Source organism: Hyperolius riggenbachi, chromosome 2 (assembly GCF_040937935.1).
Source record: "Hyperolius riggenbachi isolate aHypRig1 chromosome 2, aHypRig1.pri, whole genome shotgun sequence".
Classification (NCBI taxonomy): domain Eukaryota; kingdom Metazoa; phylum Chordata; class Amphibia; order Anura; family Hyperoliidae; genus Hyperolius; species Hyperolius riggenbachi.
The window spans coordinates 483,845,735-483,871,384 of record NC_090647.1 but is presented as its reverse complement, the minus strand read 5'-3'; the positions used below and the strand labels follow the sequence as shown (position 1 = coordinate 483,871,384).

General features: G+C 44.9%; 1 protein-coding gene across 2 annotated transcripts in view; it reads left to right on the top strand.

The window, feature by feature from the left end:
* The window catches only part of GOSR1 (golgi SNAP receptor complex member 1), a 136,335-nt gene that overhangs the window by 5,793 nt on the left and 104,892 nt on the right, over positions 1-25,650 (top strand). Inside the window, exons 2-3 of one of the 2 annotated variants that reach the window (XM_068270311.1) lie at positions 9,266-9,380; positions 22,192-22,279. In XM_068270311.1, the coding sequence (XP_068126412.1) occupies positions 9,266-9,380; positions 22,192-22,279 (203 nt within the window). Of the gene's footprint in view, positions 1-9,265; positions 9,387-22,191; positions 22,280-25,650 lie in introns of both variants that reach the window. The other variant, XM_068270310.1, reaches the window with a different exon arrangement.

Genomic DNA, 25,650 nt, shown 5'->3' with positions numbered 1-25,650 from the left:
GGCAGTAGTTTCTGAATTACACACCTGAAACAAGCATGCAGCTAATCCATTCAGATCTGACAATAATGTCAGAATTACCTGATCTGCTTCTGCTTGTTCAGGGTCTATAGCTAAAAGTATTAGTGGCAGAGGATCAGCAGGATAACCAGGCAACTGGTTTTGCTTATAAGGAAATACATATGGCAACCTCCATATCCCTCTCACTTCAGGGAATCTGAAGAGAGAAGGATATGGCTAACATTTATTTCCCTTTAAATAATGCAGATTACTTGGCAGTCATGCTGTTCTTTTGCTTCTAATACTTGTAGCCATAGACCCTATGAAGGCTTGCAGATCAGATGTTTGGCGGAAGTCTGACTACATTAGCTGCATGCTTGTTTTAGGTGTGTGATTCAGACACTACTCCAGCCTAAACAGGTCAGCAGAATGCCAGGCAACTGTCATTGTTTAGGTTAGTTCACAGTGCTCAGTTGTGTTGCACAATAATTTGGCATGTCAATGCCCATACAATTTTGTGGGTCTGTTCACAGTACTGCATTGCAACGGATCACATTATTCCAACTCGCTGCATGCAGGCTTTGTATTAAAGTCTATGTCCAGTCTCCATTGCAGTTCAGATTCATTAATACATGTGTGTTATGCAACGCACCACTGTGAATCCAGCCTTAAAGAGTACCCAAGGCCGATAGTTATATATGTAATAGGACACAGAGGCATGTTCTCTGCTCAATTACATGACTCTGTGTTCTTCTGGTGCCGCTGTCAGTCCGCCATGGGCTCTGCTGCCCCCACTGAAAGCTAGTGACAATCTGATTATCGCTAGCCTTTTCGCCCTTCCAGCCATCAATCACCTGTTCCCCTGCCTCCTCCATTGCCTCGCTCCCTTGCCTCCGTCACCTCGCTCCCCGCCTCTTCTGGCATCCTCCAATCAGCAAACAAAGCCGTGACACAGGAAGTACTTCCGGGTCGAGGACTGAGGACTGAAATAAAGAAACAAGGGGAGCTAACACAAATGCACCACTTGGCTGCTTCTGCAGAATAGTGGCCACACTCTCTCCTCTTCCTCTTCTGCCACATCGCTCACAACTTCCTGTGACCATTGGTTTACTAAAGGTGGAACAAACATGTTTAGGCGCTCTGCGCAACACCTAAAGTGTACCTGAGGTGAAACCTGCAAGAAACAAAGACCTAGGTAGAGGGAGTCCAGAGGCTTCCTGTGTCCTCATTGCCTCCACCGTTTCCATGCACGGACCCCTCGAACATATCCCACAAGTGGGGCCATACTCGTGCGGGTACAGTACGGCCGCGGTCGTGCATGTAAAGGAGTGTCGCTGTGAGCTTCCAGAGGGTCCTGGGCAGCGTCGGTGGTCTGGAGGAGGATACAGGAAACCTGGAGGATCCAAAAGCTTCCCTCTACCTATGCAAGTACAGTATCTGTTTTTTCTTGCAGGCTTCACCTCCAGTTTACTTTAATAAGGTGGGGGAGGGCTCTGTGCATTAGTGGTGAAGTGACTATACCACTGGGTATGACAAATCCCCTGAGCCAATGAGCAAAGACTACTAGGATCTGTAATGGTAAAAAACCCTCTAAGGGTTACTTACCTCGGGAGGGGGAAGCCCCTGGATCCTAACGAGGCTTCCCTCGTCCTTCTCCGTCCCTCCATTCAATTGCACAGGTCCCCCGAAGTGTGGCGAGCGGCTTTCTAATCGGGTTAAGGCAGAAAAAGCCGAACCTGATCGATCCGCTCTACTACGCAGGTGCGAGTCCTTTGTGCCTGCGCAGTAGAGTGCAGACGATTGTGTTTGGCTATTTCTGCCTTACCCGAAGGAAGAGCCGCTACTGCTCCTGTGCTGGGTACCGGAGATAATAAATAAAATAAATCGTAAATAAATCTTAGCTTGTTGGGGAAGGATTCGGGGAGCCAGCGCTGGATTCATGCTGTCTTCAGAGGTCGGAGAAGCCTCATTGGGACCCCGAGGCTTCCCCCTCCAGAAGTAAGTATTCCCCAGAGGGGTTTTTTTTTGTTTTGTTTTTTAGTTTTTGTTCGATTTCAATTCAAATATCGCAGCTGCCATCTTGGCTATGTTGTAACTTTCGGGTCACCCCTGTCTTCTCTGTTAGAGAAATGCATCACTGAATGAAGCAGGAAGAGGAAGTGACACGTATGGCCATTGCAAGTGACTCCTCCCTTGGGGTCATAGCACAACTTTGTTGAACGTCGTCTGCCTTAAAGGCATGCCCATAATGCTGGGTACACACTATGAGATTTTCTGGTCGATTTACTGTCAGATCGATTATTTCCAACATGTTCGATTTGCTTTTCGATCGTTTTCCGAGCATTTTCCGATCGATTTCCTATTAAAGTGCACGGAAATAGATCGGAAAATGCTCAGAAAACGATCGAAAAGCAAATCGAACTGACAGTAAATCGACCAGAAAATCTCAGTGTGTACCCAGCATAAGAGGTGCTCGGAGTCCCTTTAAAGATCCAGTCACACTGGCAGGCTTTTCGGCATTTTCCAGCTTTGCTGAAAGCTGGCGATCAGCAAAGAGTTGTGAATAATGTATCCCTATAAGACCATTCACACTGCAGGGCTTGCGATTTCTGGAAATTGCAAACGCTCTGCATGTAGCTTATTTGTAGCGATTGTGATTTTATTCATCGAAAGAAAATCACTAGTGTGAACGAATGCAAAATCACGGTCACAATTGCTGGCGATTGCATTTTGCGATTGTGAACTGGCCTTAAAAAGCTTATTTGTTCCTAATTTTAGTTTTCCTCCTAATTATTTTCAATGGAGCTGGCTCCTAAAAAAACCTTCTGGTTCTTGTGCTTCCCAACCCTGTCGTCCTGAAATCTACCTTTGTGCACCCGACTGCCTCCTTTTGAGCAAGATCTTTCAGTCCCACAGTGATCGATAGTTTCGATTGATTTCGGAATTATGGTGGGGCAGCCATGTTGCATTATCGATCTCTGGAAGATTCGATCATAATGATCTAATCTTCCATGTAAATCCGCAAATGTCTGGGCACCTTCAGTTTACCTGTAGATGAATGGAATTGCTGTGCAGCAGTGTCTGACTGCTTTGCTGCAGTATTAACAGTGTTTCCCAGTGCAGCCAGTTGTGTTTGCTAATTTTCCTGCGCAGCTAGTTTTGTTACTATGTAGTGCTAATGTTTTGCCCTAGTGTTACCTGTGGGTGTGCATAGAGATTCCTCCCATTGTTTTTTGCATGCACTATTCATGACAGATGTCCAGTATGAGTGAGCTCACCCTATAGCAGATGCATTGTTCAAGTGGAAGCCTGGGGCAGTGTCTTGTATACTGTGTTCTGCAAATTATAAATGGGTAGTATTGTTGGATATTTGTAGAGCTTAAACTGAAGCAATGAGTATTATGAGCACTTAACAGTGTGATGATGAATTGCATAATCATCATTATTGCTAATAAAATCTGTATATCAAACTGATCAGCTGTTCTTGAGATTAAAGGACAACTGTAGTGAGAAGAATATGGAGGCTGCCATGTTTATTTCCTTTTAAACAATACCAGTTGCCTGGCAGTCCTGTTGATCTGTTTGGCTGCAGAAGTGTCTGAATCGCATCAGAAACAAGCATGCAGCTAATCCAGTCAGATCTGACAATAATGTCAGAAATACCTGATCTGCTGCATGCTTGTTTAGGGTTTATGGCGTAGAGGCAGAGGAACAACAGGATAGCCAGGTATCTGGCATTGCTTAAAAGGAAACCATTATGACAGCCTCCATATCCCGATTGCTTTAGTTGTCTGGGCTCTGTATATAGCCTCATCTACACGCGTAGATGAGGCTCCAATCCAGCGGCTCGATTAGCTGCCGGATCGCCTCTTCCGCATCCCTGCGCGTACCCGCCTTGTCCCCCGCTCGCCCGTGTGTGCGTCGGATACGATTCCCCGCCGGCGCTGCTTATCTTCTGCTCGATTCCCTGCTATTGTCCCCTCGCGGGGAACGAGCAGGGAATCGGCGGTGGGGGGATCCGTCCTGTCGGATCCTATCAATCGAGCCGCATCAGCATGATTTGGCACCCACACAATAAATGCACTGTACCTCTTCCTCTGTCTGAAGCCTGGTGCCATGGTAATTATTTGATCCATGTGTTCCGTTTCCTGTTATCATCCGCTCGGTATACCCGCGATGTATCTGACAGATCCGTTCAATCCGGAATTATCCCAGACTCTCTACATTTGCGCTCCATTCTAACGCATCCATTACCAACGGACTGATGTGAACAGATCCTATTGCTTTGCATAGGATCCATTCGCATCATTTGTGATCCATTCCATTTCGTCCGGCTAAACGGAATATTTTTCAGTGCAATACGAGCCGACCCTTATCCCACGCATCTGTGCAAAATGGGTGCCGAGGAAAAAAGGGCGCCCGGTGAAGCCGAAACAAGTTTTTTAGGCTTTACTAGCTATATTTAACCCTATTCTCACACTGGATCCTCCGTCTACTGAAGCCTAATACCCCCCGGACTAACCTTAATCACTCCACACCCCACGGTTAACCTTATCCCTTCCCCCGGCACCAATCCAGGGAAAGAAAAACGGTAATTTGTGGGCACTCAAATCTCCCCTTAAACCGATATTTGAATGGGCGCCTAAACTTCTGCCAATAGCGGATTCTCCAATTTCCTGCATCATTACCCTGCTGCTTCTGCAGGGTGAAACTGCCTCAGTACACTTAAAATTGCAGGCCATACACGCAGCAATTTTCCTGCAAGAATCCATAGCAGGCTTTCTCAACCAGCCTTCCCTGGAACCCCAGGGTTCACTGAGTACTCTGCAGGGGTTCCTTGACATTTTCCCCTGTCGTGGGGTGTGTGATAAGAGGTATAGTAAACAGAAGCACTAAAATGGGGGTCAAAGTAATGAGCACATTAATGAAAAAAACACTAGCATGATGAGACAGTATAAGGAGGGGCAGTGTAATAGGGGGTAGTGAAATAAATAGCCACTCCTACTTTTAAAGGCCCTGCCTCCTGCAAAATTAATGCCAGGGTTCCTCAAGATCCCAAAAAATATTTGCAGGGGTTTTCCAGAGTAAAAAGGTTGAGAAAGGCTGATCTATAGCTTGTCACATCAACTGTAATTTTCATAGGTTTTGGCTGAAAATTGATCAGTTATCAGACTGGCCAGACAGAAAATATTGATCGGCCAGGGGTGGGGGAGCAGCGGCAGTAGAGACAATGGCCCATAGGCAATGCTGTGGATCAACTGACTTACAGCATTTCATGCTGAAATCTGTTGAACATCGATGTGTATGCTGTAGGAATAGATCCCTCTCTGATCAGATTGAGATCAGAGAGGGATCGATCTTTTTGCCACATTGGGTGTCAATCTGGCCACCCTATCTTTCATTGAAGAGCTGATAACAGCTGTAAACAGGGTGTACTGGGATTAATCATTTCAGACCTGACTCAATAGAATCTGTAGAAAACGCTGAAGCAAAATCAGTAAAAAAAAGTACAATGCATCATTGATCTGTGCCTAATTTTATGTTATGTTAAGCACACATTGTTATAAGCACACTTAAGTCTTGTACACACACTACACTGTTCACAGCCAAGAATCTAGCAAGTGTAAAGGTCTCTTCTGAGGTAACTTCGTAAACTAGCGTGTCAGATTTTTAAAGCAACTTTATAGTGAGAAAGATGTAAAGGCTGCCTATTTTACTGTAAGGGGTCGGGGGAAAATGAGTTGAACTTACCCGGGGTTTCTAATGGTCCCCGCAGACATCCTGTGCCCACGCACTGTGCCTGCGCTGCCGTGTCCTCGCTCCCGCTGATGTCATTAGGAGCGTACTGCGCAGGCACAGATCATACTGGGCCTGCGCAGTACACTCCTGGAACGTCGGTGGGAGCGAGGACGCGGCTGCGCAGGCGCAGTGGTTTTCAAACTTTAAAGTCTGAAATACCAGAAGTGAACCAAAGGCGGGGCCGGAGGATCAGTGAGTAGCTGCGTGGGCACAGGATGTCTGCGGGGACCATTAGAAGCCCCGGGTAAGTTCAACTCATTTTCCCCCTACACCTACAGTATTCCTTTAACCTTCTTGCCGGTTATCCTGAGCTCAGCTCGCGGTAACCTGCGCAGAAGGATTTCTCCGGCCCCGCTGGGCCGTTTTTTTTTTTTTTTTCCCCCCACAATTTTTTTTTTTTTAACTGCACGCAGCTAGCACTTTGCTAGCTGTGTGCATATCCCGATTCGCCACTACCTGCCGTGCCCCCCCCCCCTCCAGACCCCTTGCGCAGCCTGGCCAATCAGTGGCAGGCAGCGCTTAGAGGTGGATCGGGATTCCCTCTGACGTCGGTGACGTCATCCCGCCATGGCGACGGGGGAAGTCCTGCAGGAATTCCCCGTTCTGGACGGGATTTCCTGCTTGCAAAGATCGCCGGCGGCGATCGAACTAGGTAGGGGGATGCCGCTTGTCAGCGACTATCTGCAAGTCTAAACTATACTTAAAGTGGACCTGAACTCAGAACTTCCTCTCTGTTCTATAAGATATGCACCAGCATGATAACCTTTAAATAAACACATTTCTTTGTTGTTATTATTATTATTATTATTATTTAGTATTTATATAGCGCCGACATATTACGCAGCTCTGTACAGTGTATATATATATATATATATATATATATATATATATCTATCTATCTTGTCACTAACTGTCCCTCAAAGGAGCTCACAATCTAATCCCTACCATTGCCATATGTCTATATTATGTAGTGTAAGTACTGTAGTCTAGGGCCAATTTTAGAGGGAGCCAATTAACTTATCTGTATGTTTTTGGAATGTGGGAGGAAACCGGAGTGCCCGGAGGAAACCCACGCAGACACGGAGAGAACATACAAACTCTTTGCAGATAGTGCCCTGGCTGGGATTCGAACCAGGGACCCAGCGCTGCAAGGCGAGAGAGCTAACCACTATGCCACCATGCTGCCCATTGTTATAGCTGTGGTGATATATTGGGGTGCTGATGATGATAAGGATAATACAGGAACATATTTCTTTCATTTTTCTGTCCACTGGGTACTACCTCAGATGTATGTTAAGAGGCCAGTCGGGCAGCTGGCTTGTGAAAGTAATGTCACCTGGCTCAAGGAAGCTGTTAAGGTAATTGTCCATATGTCAATGACAACTACATTTGCATCTGAACGTGAACGATTGTGAATAGGACCAGGAACTGCTAATTGCCTAACTAGCCTTTGACCAGGAAATGGCTTATTATGCCAAGAGCAGTCAAGTCCCCACCTTTGATCTGCTGTGATCTGCTGTGAAATACTGTCTCAGATGTGTCACCCAGACTGGCTGCAGACCACACCAGCCTGAGCCAGGAATTCACATATGACAGCCGGCTGGAATGTTGAAAGCCTTGCTCCAGTTGTCACCTGGAGATGGGAAATCTCTGTAAAGATCAAAAGTGTACAGGAAAAACCTGGGAAGTTTGCATATCACAGAAAGGATATGACAAACTGAACAATCAGGGAATTAAATTATGTCTGGAGATTTAATTAAAACTAGTTTCCCCATCCAAACGGCTTGCAGCCTCAAGGCAAATCTTCCAGCATAAAAGGCAGGGGTAGATACCTAAAATCAGTCCGCTCCTGATGGTAGCTGAAGCTAGGTGGACTCCCGATCCAAGCTAAGTGGGCTCCTGGTCCGACCAGAACTGTGTCCGTCCACAAAACCAAGTCCAAGGTTATTCTATCTTGATCCCTGTTTATTTTGGTAAGCAAATAGCCTTGTGTGTATCTTTGTACTTTTATCATTGTAACTTTTTACTTTGTTTTGTACATCTTTTGTATATATTTTCTGCATTGTTCCACTTTTTTCCCAGAATATTAAATCGTTATTTAATAAGTTTGACTTCTGCTGTATTAAGCTAACACTCATAGCCTAGAAGAGACTGAAGTGTAACTGTGTATAAGTCCATGCCTGATTGTATGATTGAGCAACACTACCGTGTAAGATTGTAATTGCATTGTGTGTATTGGGCACTTCCGCGCTCGACAGCAGAGTGGGAAGTCTCTGAGTGGCTAACAGTATCGTTCGGAACAACTGTTAGTGGTTTTGCTTCACTACAGTGTAAGATTGCAACTGTGTGTGCGTGGTGTTCCCGTATTCGGCCTAAAGCGCACAGCTGACCCGAATGCGAAAACGCGGATTGCGTGCTGAGCACTCGACAGCAGAATGGACGTGTCCAGCAACAGCTAGTGGTGGCAGTGAGAAGTGTTTGAGGGCACACAGCCTTGTGGTAGCTCGACTAAGGCTGCTTCCCCTCGTGATCTGGTCAAACCCGCAGTCGGGAACCGTATACGCAGGCGTGCCGCGGGCTGGTTCCTGACAATAGCTGATACATATCCTGCAATAAATCTGCAGTGTGTCTACTTCCTGCTTTCATGGAAGCAGATGTATTTTTAACATCCTGTGTTTGCCAAATAACTCTGTGCCATGGCAGTCAGCTAACGGATCAAAGAGTGTAGTATGTCACCGCAGGGAACAAATGTAAAAATAGATTTACTCTCAAGGATGGTTGCAATCTCCTTCTCCACTAGGTAGGCATGTGGGGAAGACCCTGTCCTTGTTCAGGCTCCAGACACCAGGATAAAACTGGAACGGGGTGTTCATGCTCCCTGAGGCTCTCTGCACACTGCAAATCCGTTTTGTGTTTCCGATTCCGATTTGCAATTCCGATTTTCCCTGAATGCCATCAACAGTAAAACAGATCAAAAACCGCAGCATGCAGTAACGTTTCAAAATTGGAATCGGATGTAAAAAACGATTAAAAATCAGAATCGCATGCAATGTGCAAGAGGCCTTAGTGAGTTTACAAAGAGAGGAAGTATTGGCTTATTCCTTAGACGATGATAGCCAAAAGCTTCTTGGATTGAAGTAAATGTATTAGCACAACAACGCATTTTGTGACTCAGTATAGACGTGCTCGTTGGCTAGAGCAGAACGGCTCAGAGCGCCTCTCTGTACATGAAGGAGCAGTTCCTGTTGAGTTTGGGTAAAGAGGGAGAGCATTGCACTCAGCCAACATGATCTGCCACTCAATCTGCTTGTTGATGTGTCAGGACGGCTGTACGTGTCGATTCTCTGCAGAGAGTGCCGTAATAGGGCCACAGAATTTAGTCTGGCGTATATGAGGCTTTATGTTTATGAAAGCTGTTTAGTAGCTGTTTGTTAGTAGCTGTTGTTGACTGTTCTTCTTTATCCCCTAGATCTGAGAAAGCAGGCCAGACAACTGGAGAACGAGCTTGATCTGAAACTAGTTTCTTTTAGCAAGCTTTGCACCACCTATAGCCACAGCAATTCCAGAGAGGGAAGACGCGACAGGTATAGGTACTACCTCATTTTTTTTATTTTAATTTTGTAATTTGTTTGCTTTCATCATTCCTTAAAGTGAACCTAAAGCCGATAAAAAAAATGAGATTAACTCACCTGGGGCCTTCCTCAGCCCCCTGCAGCCGATCGGTGCCCTCGCAGCTCCGCTCCGATGTCCCAGGACCCGCCGGCGAGCACTTCCGGTTTCGCCGTCACCGGCCGACAGGCATGGGAACGCGAGGGATTGTTCGCATTCCCAGCCTGTATATCGCCCCCTATGCTGCTATTGCGGCCTCCAACGAACAATCACTCGCGTTCCCATGCCTGTCGGCCGGTGACGGCGAAACCGGAAGTGCTCGCCGGCGGGTCCTGGGACATCGGAGCGGAGCTGCGAGGGCACCGATCGGCTGCAGGGGGCTGAGGGAGGCCCCAGGTGAGTTAATCTCATTTTTTTTTTATCGGCTTTAGGTTCACTTTAAGCTCAACACACACCATACAATCTTGGTTGTACAGATTTACCAAATCTATGTAGTATAAGGGCCAACATATTGAAAATGGGAACAGTAAATTCGGGCGCCTGAGGCAAGTGGACAAATCGGGCGCCGCCATTCACTCCCATAATAAATATCGTTTAATGGGCGCCCGACAGGAAAAAAGGGCGCCGGAGAAAAATAACGTTTTATAAGCGGCGCCCGGAGACTTTTACTGTTTTATAACTGCTTCTCATGATTACACATTATTTTATGATTTATAATTTTTTAAACATTATTTTTAAACGAAAAACAGTACAATCTTTTTTAAAACATTATTTTTAAACGAAAAACAGCACAATATTTTTTTCACACGTTATTAATGCTTATCACAGGGGGGTCTTAGGTTTAGGCACCACCAGGGGGGTCTTAGGTTTAGGCATCAACAGGGGGGTCTTAGGTTTAGGCATCAACAGGGGGGTCTTAGGTTTAGGCACCACCAGGGGAGTCTTAGGTTTAGGCACCACCAGGGGAGTCTTAGGTTTAGGCACCATCAGGGGAGTCTTAGGTTTAGGCACCATCAGGGGAGTCTTAGGTTTAGGCACCACCAGGGGGGTCTTAGGTTTAGGCACCAACACGGGGGTCTAGGGGTTAGGGGTAGGTACAGGGAGGGTTACTTACTATTTTTTTTTAAACGTTATTATACGTTTCACTTTTTAAACGGAAGATTAACGTTTTCACAATTGCCAATTTCATGCACATTATTTAATGATTTATAACTTTATAAAACATTATTTTTAAACGAAATATAGTACATTATATTTTTAAACGTTATCCATGTTTATTGTTTAAAACCCGGCGCCCTTTTTTCCCAGCGCCCCTTTTTAACGTACTACCTTCAATGATTGATTGGATAAGCTCTTATACTACATGAAAGTGGTAAGATTGTTCAACCAAGATTGTATGGTGTAACACGAGCCTTAGTCTCTGCAAACTCCATTTTTTAAATGTATCACTTAACTGGATTTTCTATTGAACCCATGTCTTGTACTTTATAAAGCGAAATACATTTTCCTGCACAGCACTTTCACACGGAGCACATATGTAAGAATAGAGGCTGGATTGGTGCGGCGTCCTTGGGCTTCTTCAGTGTCTTGGTGACTACAGTAGCAGAGTTTTTCTACTGTTATGCTAGGTACACACTATGAGATTTTCTGGCAGATTTACTGGCAGATCGATTATTTCCAACACATCCAATATGATTTCCGATCGATTTCCGACTGTTTTCCATTCACTTCTATCAGAAATTGATCAGAAAACTGTCGGAAATGGATCGGAAATCAGATTGGACATGTTGGAAAGAATCTGCCAGAAAATCTCAGTGTGTACCTAGCAATAGATAAGTTCTGATATCCACATGCTGATAACAGATATTTTTCATTTGCCTGCATTACAGAGATCATAACATGAAAATGAGAATCATGGTGGATTGGAATGTTAAACAGAATTTGTGATGCAAAGCAATACGTGGGTCTCCATCTTAGAGCCCTGGCGTGTGAAGTTAAAGTTGGATGAAACTTCATATTAAATGAAAAAAAATCCAATAACAAATTATTTTAGATTACCCATCCTGTTGTTTTTAGTTTTCACTATCAGATTTAAGATAAATGCGATATAAGAATATATATAAAATATTTCTGCTAGTTTCCATCTTTACTGGTTTTCTTTGATGCCAAAAGTGATTGTCACTTTTGCCCTTTTTTTATTTATTTTTTATTTTTTTTCAACCCAGCTCCGCGTTGAGCCCTGTACACACGCTAGATGGAAGTCAGCTGATCTGATCATTTAGAGTGTGTACAGCAGCCCCAACCGCTACCCGGCCAGCATTCTGCCGAAAACCGATACCTTTTTACTCGCCCTGTCCACCCCATGCCTGTGCAGCTCTGTCAACCCTCTGCCTCCCTGCATTACAAGAGAATGTGTTGTCAGCTTTACAGCTGACTCTGCGTCTCTACAGCCTCGACCCAGCATTCTCGTCTAAGGGATTGGGTCCAGATTCCTGTCAGGTGACATCAATCCAGCGTGTATGAGCCGTTAGTTTCCCCTCCATATTGCCACCGCTTACTCTTCCTCCCATAGGCAGCATCACCTAGACAACTGGCTTAAATCACTGTGTAACCTCTTCAAAAGAGGGGGTTGGGATTCAATTATCATCTGGTCATAGTGTCCTTATCTGATCCGAAATTGGGAGCATTCTGTTAATAGCATGCTGAGATAAAACTTGTTACTGCAGTAAAAAAAAAAAAAAAGCTTTCCACCATCCCACTGGCACTGCGTATTTCCGGCAATTAGGCAAATGTGCCCAGACCAGGTAAAAAAAAAATTGGGGGCATATAGGGACCTATTTGAAAGAAAAAAACGTGTACATGTATTTTTGGGGTACTAACTCTTTTAGAACCGAAATCCGTGAACAGAACTGAATCTACAGGACAGGTGAGTTTGCGTTTGGCATGCGGTGACCAGCCTAGTGGCAACAAAGGCTTCTGTTGTGTCCGATTTCTGGCGCAATCATAGTATGCAGGAAAATGCAGCGGGTCTGGATTTGGCATTTGCAGTCCAGCCCGTGTGCGTCGTCTCCGCTTTCTGGTAGACAGTGTGACTGCATCCTATTAATAACATAGACTGTCTTCACCATCCGATTTTGAGGTTTATTTGCGTTTTTTAGTGACAAGACAAGACAAGACAAATAACATTTATATTGCGCTTTTCTCCTTGCGGACTCAAAGCGCCAGAGCAGAGCAGCAGCCACTAGGGCACGCTCTATTGGCAGTAGCAGTGTAAGGGAGACTTGCCAAAGGTCTCCTACTGAATTAGTGCTGGCTTACTGAACAGGCAGAGCCGAGATTCGAACCCTGGTCTCCTGTGTCAGAGGCAGAGCCCTTAACCATTACACCATCAACCAAGTGCAGTGTGAACAGGCCCTAAAGGTCCATACACACATAAAATTTTTATTTGCCGATGACTGGCCAATTTTACCACTTCCATGTAGTATGAGAGCATACCTGAACAGTCTATTCATAGTATTCAATATCCAGGGCTGTGAAGTTGGAGTCGTGGTTTCATAAACTGAGGAGTCGGAGTCGTCTGATTTTTGTACAGAATCCACAGCCCTGTTAAATATTAGAGTCGGAGTCGAGGAGTCTGAGCCATTTTGGGTACCCGGAGTCGGAGTTGGAGTCGTGGTTTCATAAACTGAGGAGTCGGAGTTGGAGTCGGAAGATTTTTGTACCGACTCCACAGCCCTGTCAAAATCTGTTGGCCCTTACACTACATAGCACTGGTAAAATTGGCCAGTCATCTGCAGATTAAAATTGGATGTGTGTGCGGAACCTGTGTTTTTATTGTCAGGAAATTGGCAGGCTTTCTGCAGGCATGTTTTCTAGGTTCTGTTCCATTCTATAGGAAGGTGTATTAGCTGGAATTCCACTTGGATTTTATGCTCATTTATGGTTGCTGGAAATTTATATCAGCAGAAATTACACAAATGGTTTGTTATCATTCTTTTTTCTCTTGTGATTGCTTGACCAGAAATGAATTTGGCCTTTTATTACTACAGTTGTATATCATTTTTATTAAGCTTATACTGCATGTCCTCTCTTTAATTATCTTTAAATCAATTTAAAGATTTCCAAGACAAATGTACCGTATATACTCGCATATAAACCGACCCGCATATAAGCCGAGGTACCCACTTTTACCCCCAAAACCAGGCAAAAATGATTGACTCGCATATAAGCCCCCCCCCCCCACCACCACAGTATAAATAGCCAGAAGGGCCCCCAGTGTGAGGCAACACCCCTCCCCATAGCCAGATGTGCACCTGCTAATTGTCAGTGCTCCTCAGAACATTGCTTCAGAAATGTCCAACAATGTAACCAACTTTTCTGAAGACACCAAGCAGAACAAAATCACTTAAGCGAGCTTAAAAGTATATTTACCCATTTCTGTATCTGTGAAGGGTGGAATAATATACTTCATCACACCTATAATACTATACAACCAACCCAAGTATACTCTCCCCTTCCTAAAACACAAGGTATATGCAAGAATTAAGCTTTACACAAGCAAGAAGTAACCATCTTAAAGCATCATTTTGGAGTACGGAAACCAACTCCCATGTCCTATAAACAGTCGCCAGTCATAAATCCAAAAATGCTGCTTGATAGCACACTTATGGACAGTTAACTTCACAGAACATAACAAGAGGAAAAACAATTAACTAAGCAGAAATTTTCAAAGATAATTCACTGCAAAGCATTTGCTTGATTTAATCATGTGACTGAGTGATATCAGTGTGAGTCTCCTGAATGTCTGTAATTAGACATCCAAATAAACAAAGGATTGATCAGTGGACTCACCAGGGCACTATGTGCTTCCCCCAGGAACTGTAAAGTTGCAGGCAAGAAATGTGCCTGCTCACATAAATCACTTCTGTTCCATGGGAACCTTCGCCTCTGCACTTCATGTCTCCGTCTGCACGTGCTGTCATCTTGTGTCCTACTGCACATGTGCCGAAGACAGCAAAGCATGCAGGGAGATGTAGTCTAGAAGACAGCTATGCCATGCTTCTAGTTTCACTCTCCCTCCCTCCCCCCCCCCCCCCCCCCCCCACCGCGGCTGTGGCTGTTTAATGTCCACTCCTTTCCTCTTTGCTGCATCTACCACAGAAAACCTCTGCTTTTATGTGCCTGGACATGAGTTGTGCGACAGGCAGCTAGACACTGTGATTATGCTCAGAGCTGCATACGGCCATGCCTGCAGCTCACTACCATTTCGGATGCACTGGTCAGTGAGCTGCAGGCACGGATGTATGCAGCTCTGAGCATAATCAGTGTGTTGTTTGTCACACAACTCATGTCCAGGAACATAACAGTGCAGCCTTGTGCGGGGATGCAACAAAGAAAAAACGAGCGAACATTTAACAGCTGTGGGTAGGTGAAATGATCTGCAAGAGGCTGCATCTTTTCTCTGCTTTTATGCACAGATCGGGGACAGGGCAGCCAGCACACGGCTGCACTCAAGGGCATAAGAGCACAGTAACAGTGGGTGGCAAAATCAGCTGACTCGCATAGAAGCCGAGGGGGGGACTTTTCAGCACATTATTTGTGCTGAAAAATTCGGCTTCTTTGCGAGTATATACGGTATTTTTAATGTGACTGTTTTGTATTGCATGACTACTTGCAATATGTGCGTTTTATGGCTACTGACCAGCTTTAGTTAGGTTATTGAGCACTATTATTGTGATGCATTTTTGTTGAGATGATGTGTTTACAGGCAGGCTGCATTGTATAAAGCAAAAAATAGAAAGCAATTAATCTATATAGTGAGCTGATGTTTCCGCCATGATTCTGCTAGCTAAACTATTTCATGGTAATTTTGCCACATGCTGCTTTTTGTATAGAAATCCCAGGCTTTAGGAATGATCTTGCAGGTCATTTTAAAGGGACTCGGAGCACCTCTCATGGGAATGCCTTTAAGCCAGACGATTTCCAACAAAGTTGGGCTATGACCACTCTGGAGGAGCCTCTTGCAATAGCCATGTGTGTCACTTCCACTTCCTGCTTCATTCCACGATGCACTTCTCTAACAGAGAAGACAGGGGTGACCTAGAAGTTATAACATAGCCGAGATGGCAGCCACAATCTTTAAATTGAAATCGAACAAAAATTATTTGGTGTAGAATGGCGATTCAGGCATCAAATGAAAAAGGAGAGCACAAGCCACAGAAAGGTATGCATCTTTAAGTACTATGCAGTCCTGGTCGGAGTCTCTTTAAAGGCATACCTATGAGAGTTACTTGGAGTCCCTCTAACCTCCTTGGCGGTATGGACGAGCTCAGCTCGTCCATGACTGCCGGAGGGCGCCGCTCAGGCCCGCTGGGCTGATTTTCATATTTAAACAAAAAAAAACGCAGCAAGCACTTTGCTTGCTGCGTGTTGGGGACGATCGCCGCTGATGCGCTGCTACCCGCCGCGTAACACGCCGCCTCCTTCCCCCTCCCCCCAAGACCCCTGCACAGCCTGGCCAATCAGTTTGAGGCAGCGCTGAGGGGTGGATCGGAACTCCGTCGATGACGTCATGGCGACGGGGGAGGCCCTAAAGGAAATCCCGTTCAGAACGGGATTTCCTTATGGGTAATAGCGCCGGCGGAGATCGGAGGGGTGGGAGGAATGCGGAAGGGAGGGGGGCATCATGTAGCTAGCGCTAGGCTAGCTACATGATAGAAAAAAATTATTAAAAAAAATAGTGCTGCGCAAACAATAGAACGCCAGGGTGGTTAAGAGCTTCTCTCACAGTGATACCATGGAATGCTGGGTTGCTGTGTATAAGGTGGCAGTGTGGTTGGCAAGGGGCAGTTAGTGTCCTAGGTGAGATTATACACCAGGCTGAAGATGTGGGTTTTCAGGTTTCACCTAATCATGGTAAGTGTGGGTGAGTGATGAACGGATTGAGGAAGGGCATTCCAGAGAAGGGGAGGAATTTGAGAAGTCTTTATATGATAATGAGAAGAGATGACTAGAGAGGATAATGTTGTCATTATTATTATTATTATTATTTATATAGCACCAACATCTTCCCCAACGTTTTATAGAGTGTATATATAGCCTTCTAACCAGGGCTGTGGAGTCGGAGTTGGAGTCGAGGAGTCGGAGTCGGGGCAATTTTGGGCACCCGGAGTCGGAGTTGGAGTCGGAGTCGTGGTTTCAGAAACTGAGGAGTCGGGAGTCGGAGTCGCATGATTTTTGTACAAAATCCACAGCCCTGTTAAGTATTAGACTAAGGAGTCGGAGTCGAGGAGTCGGAGTCTGAGCAATTTTGGGTACCCGGAGTTGGAGTCGTGGTTTCAGAAACTGAGGAGTCGGAGTTGGAGTCGGAAGATTTTTGTACCGACTCCACAGCCCTGCTTCTAACTGTCCCTTGGAGGACCTCACAATCTAGTCCTTACCATAGTCCTATGTCTTTTGTAGTCTACGGCCAATTTTTACGGGAAAGTCAATTACCTTATCTGTATGTTTTTGGGATGTGGGAGGAAACCGAAGTACCTGGAGGGAACACACGCAGACACAGAGAGAACATACAAACTCCTTGCAGATAGTGCCCTGGCTGGGACTTGAATCGGGAACCCAGTGCTACTTGGAGGTTGTGTGTAGTGTGGTATCTGAAAACCAGGGCTGTGGAATCGATACAAAAATCATCCAACTCCCGTTTTTGAAACTACTGACTCCATGTACCCAAAATGGCTCAGACTCCACGACTCCGACTCCTTAGTCTGATACTTACCAGAATTAAGGATTTGGTACAAAAATCATCTGACTCCGACTCCCGACTCAGATTATGAAACCTCTGACTCCAGGTACCCAAAATTGTTCTGACTCCGACTCCACAGCCCTGCTGAAAACCAGTATACAGTATATTAGTTATGCAAGAAGAACCTTGTCTGGGAACTATAAGCCTTTTTTTCTAAAGATAATCTGCTTGTTTTCAAATCCTGTAGTTATTTTGTAAATAAATTGTTAATAAGGCATGTTTACTTTTCAAATGTGTAGAAAAAGGTGTAATAATTTTAATATGTTTCCAGTCTCATTGGTTTTCAAATAACTAAGCGCAGCGGTAGCTTCTTGTTGAGCTTTAAAGGATACCCGACGTGACATGATGAGATAGACATGGGTATGTACAGTGCCTAGCACACAAATGCCTATGCTGTGTTCCTTTTTTTTCTTTCTCTGCCTGAAAGAGTTAAATATCAGGTATGTAAGTGGCTGACTCAGTCCTGACTCAGACAGGAAATGACTACAGTGTGACCCTCACTGATAACATTCCAACTATAAAACACTTTCCTAGCAGAAAATGGCTTCTGAGAAGAGGAAATAGATAAAAAGGGTCAATAGTTCATAGATTTTAGCTCTGGCATACTTCAATGAATGTGTCATTAAGCAAAAACAATAAAACTTAAAAAGTAGATTTAAACATAAAATAAAACTGTGGAATATCTTAAGGCATTTTTAGGAGAAGGAAGATAGATACAATTGCTTATTTCATTAGTTTATTTTCGCTTCGGGTGTACTTTAACTCTTAGACCTCGTACACACGTATGGGGCATGTTGCCCGGCGGGGCAGAGGCTGTACTGACGCTCTACTAGCAATGTGCTCTGTTGTTATGCGGGGAGGGGGGGGGGGGTGCTGGAAGGGGTGAATGGAAGGAACATTGCCCTAGGCCAGCTCGGCTGAATCGATCAACCAAAGGATCGCTGGCTTAGTGGCCAAGCAGGGTCAGGGGCTGCTGTTCACACAGTGGATTCTTGTGGCGTGTGTACAGGGCTTTAAAGAGAACCCGAGGTGGGTTTGAAGAATATTATCTGCATACAGAGGCTGGATCTGCCTATACAGCCCAGCCTCTGTTATCCCAAACCCCCCTAAGGTCCCCCTGCACTCTGCAATCCCTCATAAATCCAGGGCTGTGGAGTCGGTCCAAAAATCCACCGACTCCGACTCCTCAGTTTAGGATTCCACCGACTCCGACTCTGACTCCGACTCCTCTAATTTGCATATTACAATTTTGTTGATTAAAAGTATGTAACATGAAATTCGTCTCTTAACTGCCAACGCTTAGGAATTTTACAAGACAACTGAAGTGAGAAGGATATGTAGACTACTATATTTATTCCCTTTAGACTAAAACTAGTCCTTGGTAAGAGTACTTGTAAAGGGTACAAACCGGAACAAAGAACATCTATCAGGCCCTAGGCAATGTAAGTGTGGGTACATGTAAGAATGATGTGCAGGTACTCTGCAGGGGAATGAGGAGATTCTTCCTCTATTACACATTCTTCATACACAATCTGAACCAGGTTTATGGGTGATAGACACACCTCTGTGTTCAATGTGCACAGCATTCTCAGTGGATTCCCTGCAGCTCTGTGGGGAGTGCATATGTAGAGTATAGTACTACTGTGCAACAAAGTAAACCTGAGACAGATGAAATTAAAGTTTTATACATACCTGGGGCTTCCTCCAGCCGCCTTCAGGATAATCAGTCCCTTGTTGTCCTCCTCCACCACCTGGATCTTCTGCTATGAGTCCAGGTACTTGAACCAGTTGGGCGTAGTGCGCATGCACACACTCCGCCACCAGGAGCATACTACACCTGTGCAGCACTATTGCGCAGGTGCAGAATGTTCCTGGCTGTGGGAGCGGCATGCGGCCGGACAGCGCTGACTGGCTGAATTACCAGGACTCATAGCAGAAGATCCAGGTGGCGGAGGAGGACAGTGAGGGACTGATTAGCCTGAAGGGGGCTGGAGGAAGCCCCAGGTATGTATAAAACTTTACTTTTCATCCGTCTCAGGTACCCTTTAATTTGTAGTCACCAAACCAAATTTTAACAACATATCAAATTATTTTATTTCATCAGCAAAGGGAGTGCATACATTTGCATAAATCAGCATCAATGCAGAATTATTTCCATCTCATTGACCATCTCTATTAGTGACACAGCTACACATCAGGCTTTATTCTTACAGCATAGATGTTATTTAGTATATATGAGATTCCTGTGTACACATCATATATACAGTCACAATCGGATATGTATATCTGACCTTAAAAATACGGGGACTGCTTTATTGAAGCAGCACAAGTAACTAATTTTGATTGGTTTATTTCATTTTTGTGGACTAAGCACAGCTATTGCTGTATATACTGTATATATACATTATTTTTAATGACTATTATCTGAGAAATAGAACATTTTATCATATTTTCTATTTTAATTACAGTTACAAATTCATTAGGAGTCGGAGTCAGTGCATTTTTTCCCGACTCCGACTCCAGGCACCCAAAATTGCCCGACTCCACGACTCCGACTCCACAGCCCTGCATAAATCACAGCCACGCTGCTGACAAACAGCTTGTCAGAGCTGGCTGTGTTTATCCCTATAGTGTCAGTCTGCTGCTCTCCCCGCCTCCTGCAAAACTCCAGTCCCCGCCTGCATCCCTTCCCTCCCTGCTGATTGGAGGGAAGGGACAGGGGCAGGGACCGGAGCTATGCAGGAGGCGGGGGAGCAGCTGAGACTGACACTACAGATGTAAACACAGCCTCAAAGCACGGCTGTGATTTATGAGGGATTGCAGAGTGCAGGTGGACCTTAGGGGGGTTTGGGATAGCAACAGAGGCTGGGCTATATAGGCAGATCCAGCCTCTGTATGCAGATAACATTCTTTAAACACACCTCGGGTTCTCTTTAAGGGTTAGACTCAGTAAACAGAATTTTGTTACGTAGTAATGGTGCATCAATCAATTGTATATTTAGGCTGACCATAAAAGTATTTATTTTTCCACTCAATTTGGTCATAAGATCCAATCTGTGAGGGATTTATTGCTGCCAACATAACTAAATCGTTCAACCTTAATTCGATCTTTGGGTAGTATGTAAATCAAAAGATGAGGTCGGTAACTGTAGAATGACCCTCAAAACTTTTGTATTTATTCATTGGAACTACTTTGAAAGTGTGTGTGTGTGTGTGTGTGTGTGTGTGTGTGTGTGTGTGTGTGTGTGTGTGTGTGTGTGTGTGTGTGTGTGTGTGTGTGTGTGTGTGTGTGTGTGTGTGTGTACGTGCGTGCATTTGTTTTCCTGAAGATCCTACTGTATTGTCCTCATGCTGTTGCTATAGGACATGCTTGATACACCTGACATTGTCACACTTGATCAATCCAGATGTGTAAGCACAGTCACAGGAGTGGATAGTATGTGGAACCCCTAAAGGTAGCCATGCATCTAGCGATGATGGGCAGATTCAACCAAGAGACAAATCTCTCTCTTACCCAATCTGATTAGAAAGAGATCTGTCAGCTACCCATACACCGCAGGCCGATTCCCGATCAATTTCATGCTGAAATTGTTCCGGAATTGGCCTTGTGACTCCGCCACCTTGCCGGCCCAATGCTGTCCCCCTAATGTGTAACATTCCTGCCCAGCGCACTATACATTACCTGTCAGTGGCCGCCGCTTGTCCTCTGCTGACTTGGAGCACACTTCCTGCTCCACACACGCGTCCTACGGGGTTGCTGGCAAACACGTGAGCATGTGTGTGACATGCACTCCCATTACTCCGGCAACCACGTGGCGTGAGTGTATGGAGCAAGAAGTGCATTCGGAGACAGGGATGACAAGTGGCGGCCACGGACAGATAATGTATACATGGGGGGCACATTACACATTAGGGGGGAAAGCGTCGGGGGTTTCGCCGCATTCATCCCTCGCCGTTACAGCTGCACACCCGATTGAGCAAGTCGGTCCATCATCCTGCTGCTTGTCCGACCGATTAATGTGACTAATTTAGGCCTAATTATAATAATCGAATCGGATGGTTGATCGGCCGCCAAGTCGCCTGATGTATGGAAATCTTAAAGAGAAACCATAACCAAGATTTGAACTTCATCTCAATCAGTAGCTTATACCTCCTTTCCCATGAGAAATCTTTTCCTTTTCTCAAACTGATCATCGGGGGCTCTGTATGGCTGATTTTGTGGTGAAACCCCTCCCACAGTGTGATGTCAGCACCTCACAGCACTGAGGTACTGCAAACAAGAAGGTAGATGGAGGCTGGCACTTCCAAAAATAAGCTCTTTTATTGAAAGATTAAAAGCATGTGGCTATACGGCGACAGCCCGCTGTTTCAAGACTCAGCCCTTCTTCAAGCCGAAGTATCCACTTGGATACTTCGGCTTGAAGAAGGACTGAGTCTTGAAACAGCGGGCTGTCGCCGTATAGCCACATGCTTTTAATCTTTCAATAAAAGAGCTTATTTTTGGAGGTGCCAGCCTCCATCTACCTTCTTGTTTGCTGCGGCTGGATCCCATAGTGCGGGGAACCTTTGAGGCTTGGGCAACCTATCCCTCTCGTCAATGAGTGCCACTCTTTTTATCTTTACATTGAGCACTGAGGTACTGACATCACACTGTAGGAGCCTTGTTGCACTGTGGGAAATAACAGCTGTTTACAACTGCCAAAAATCTTAGCAGCATTTCCTTCCAGTTACATCACTTGCCAGTAGTAAAAATCTCACCATGTGATAAATGTCAGAATGTAATCAGGGAAAGGGAAGATTTTACAACGAACAAACACTGACTAAATAATTTATACAGAATTATTGTAAAAATTAAGCACTTTTTGTATTACATTATTTTCACTGGAGCTCTTCTTTAAGTGTCAGATGTCTGTTTTTTTGTTTACATTTCCGATTCTTTCTTCTCTTGAAGATAAAAAGGTTAATTCTGCTTCTTTTCCTTCCAGTTCTGACACCACTCCACTTCTCAATGGATCGAGTCAGGATCACATGTTTGAAACAATGGCAGTTGAAATTGAACAGCTTTTGGCAAAGGTATTTCTTGTTCTTGGGCTTATAGTTTGTTGGATTTAGTTTAAATTGAGCATTATTGTCTTTCTTTAGTAAGGAAATCCACAAAGGGCCGTAAGCCTTAACTTGCTCTTAAGAAATAATCCATTATACCTTAACCCTTAGTCTGCCGTGGACATCTATAGGCATTTAGTACAAAGTTTTGCTCAGTACCAACTTTCTACTTTACATGAAACTTGCATATAATTGTAAGTTATTGCTGAATTATGCAAATGTTACTGCAAGTCTATGCAGCATGAAAATGGACCAATTAAATGCTTTTACTGCAAGAATTGATTAGTCCATTTTACACTAGATTTTCATAATAATTAGCATAATTCACAATCATCTCAGATTTATTTATTACTGACTGATGTGGACTTTGGTACATGCAGATGTAGGCAAGACATTTTAATAAACACAATACAGACATAGCTGGCACTGCCATGTAGCTTTAAAAAAAATAGCTGAACTGAAATATAGGTCTCTTATTTATCCTTAAAGGAAACCTGAGATCTCAAAACTGTGCCTAATTTATACTTACCTCTGGTTTTCTCCAACCCCATGAGGACTGTTGGGCTCCCTCGCCATCCCTCCCGACCACTCCGTTGTCCCAGGATCGCCTCCGGTATCTTCCACATTTGAGGCCGTGCAGGCGCAGAACACCACGACTGGCCCTGACTGTAGAAAATAAATGAAGTGAACCCTGGGACAACAGAGCGGCTGGGGAGAATAGCGAGGGAGCCCCAGGCAAGTATAAATTAGGTTCATTGTACAGTCTCAGGTACACTTTAACCTCCTGAGCGTTACGCCACGAGTCCCCAGGATGAATCTAATAGATTTAATGCCAGCAAAAGGTTAACTAGTATAGGTTGTCAGCGATTCCAGCGGTTCCAGCGATCGCCGCAGCCTCCCCGCACAGCCCCTGGGCTCTCTATGGGGATATGCGGAGGATCGTGACTGCGCATGACGTCATGTGCGATCCTCCCCATAGAGAAGACCGGAGCTGTGCGGGGAGGCTGCGGCGATCGCTGGATCCAGGCTGGGTAATGTATATGCGGCTGTATCTGAGGGTGCTGGCCACCTATACTAGCTAGCCTAGTGCTAGCTAAACCTTTTGCAAGCGTTAAATCTATTAGATTCATCCTGGGGGACTCTTGATGCTAGCGAGTGGTGTGCCCGACACTGTGTCAGGTATACCGCTCAGGAGGTTAACGGCACCTGAAGTTCAAATGTAACACATCTATAGCCTTGGTACTCTGTAGCATGTCTGCAATGATTTAGACTTTTCTGTGAATTTTTTTGAGACCCTTTTGGTCAGTAAATGGTCAGCTTAGCCCAGTGCTTTTCACTCCTGTCCTCATGATACCACCAGTTCATGTTTTGTGGAAATCCACAGAGTTATTTAATCCACATAGCTGAGACACTAATTGCCCTCTGTGGATATGGTTACCTTCAAAACATGCACTGCTGGTAGGTCGTGAGGGCAGGTTTGGGAAACACTGGCTTAGCCTGTTTCACACAGAAGACATTTCATCACTGCATTCTATAGTGTGTGAATTACTGTAATTAATTTGTTGCTAATTTGCTATGGTGAAAACAGGTATGTTTTACGTTATATGTATGTTACAGCCAGAACCTGAGTGATGCAGTCTATGTATATAATGCTTACTTTTTGGGTGTTTGGCCCGGTCACAATACTAAATGGCAAGAAATGGCCAGCCAAGTTCCAGAGGCTGGCTTTCGTGGAGTGGTGATGACCAAAATTTAGCAGCAGAAAAGTGAGTGTAGATGGCAGAGGGCCGACCAAATCCTGGATGTGATAGCGGACACTGGAGGGGAGTAGAATTAGAGTACACAGAGTGGAGAAATGAACATCTCACTGAAATTGCTTGCTGCCACTCCAGGAAGGTCAGCCTTTGGGATGTGGCCAGGTGTCTCCTGTCATTTTAGCTGCCTAAAATAAGAATATTTGCATGCTGGCCGGTCAGATCCCAAAGTGGACAGACTTTGGGTTCTGGCTATAAAATATACATAAATCAGGGCTGGGCAAATCCCAGGAGCCAGGGAGCCAAGAAGTCTTAAAAACTACAGCTGGTGCTTTACTACTGTAATTGTTAATAAATCTAACTCCTAGTTAATGATTGTACAGGTTAGCTCTTAAGGAGAGCCTGAAGCCAGTAAAATTACCTCTTTCCCTGCGGCAGCACAATTTATTTATCTCAAGCCCCTCCCCCCCCCCCCCACCCAGCGTCCCCCCGAAATCCTGTGCGCAAAATTCTTGGTTACTTCCTGGAAAAGGCAGAGCTTTGCGCAGTAGCTCTGCCTCCAGTGCTGTCTCCGCCTCTCCACGCCCCTCTGTCTTCTTTCACTGAGAGGGGCAGGGAGAGGTGGAGATTGATTGGACTGGAGGCAGAGCTACAAAGCTCACGTCTGCCTCCCCGGGCAGCAAGATCTGTGACTTGGAAAGTCGTATAATTTTGCCCTCGGATTTCGGGGGCGTTAAATACATAGTTCTGCCGCAGGGATGCAGCGAATCATCTTTGATGTTAATGCTGAAGAGGACTTGGAAATAAAGAGGTACGTTTGCTGGCTTCAGACTCTCTTTAAATTCTATTACAATTTATTGGCTGTAACAAATTTCAATTTTTGCCCAGCGATAACATAATACAGCTCTTCAAAGGAAAACTGAAGTGAGTGAGATCGAGGCTGCCAATATGTATTTTCTTTTACGTAATACCAGTTGCCTGGCTATCCTGCTTATGCTCTGCCTCTAATACTGTTAGTCATAGACCCTGAACAAGGATGCAGAAGATCAGGTGTAGCTGCACACTCGTTTCTGGTGTGATCCAGCCACTGCTGTAGCCAAATAGATCAGCAGGGATGCCAACGAAGGCAACTGGTATTGTTTAAAAGGAAATAAATATGGTAGCCTCCATATTCTTCTCACTTCAGTTGACCTTTAAAGTGAAATTTTAAAGGACAACTCATACTGCACGTGTGCAGGACTGCGATGTGAGCAAGGATGTGCGCGGCCAGAGCCGTGCAGATGCAGTGGCCCTTAGCCGCTGCGTGAGACCAGAAGATCGTTCTTTGAAGGTGCGGGCACAGGACGTTTGCAGGGGACCGGTAGAAGCCCCAGGAAAGTTGGACTTTTTTTTTTTCCACAGTTAAGGTTCACTTTAAAATCTTATCGAGTCATTATGATTAGAATAAAAGTTGCCTTGCTTCAGCATTATAAATTGGGACAGCAACAAGCCTGGGTTGCAGGAAGAATACAGGTGATGCCTTATTTTACATAACTGTTTAGCATACACCATTGTCTTTCTGCATATTACACATAGAACTTAGTAAGG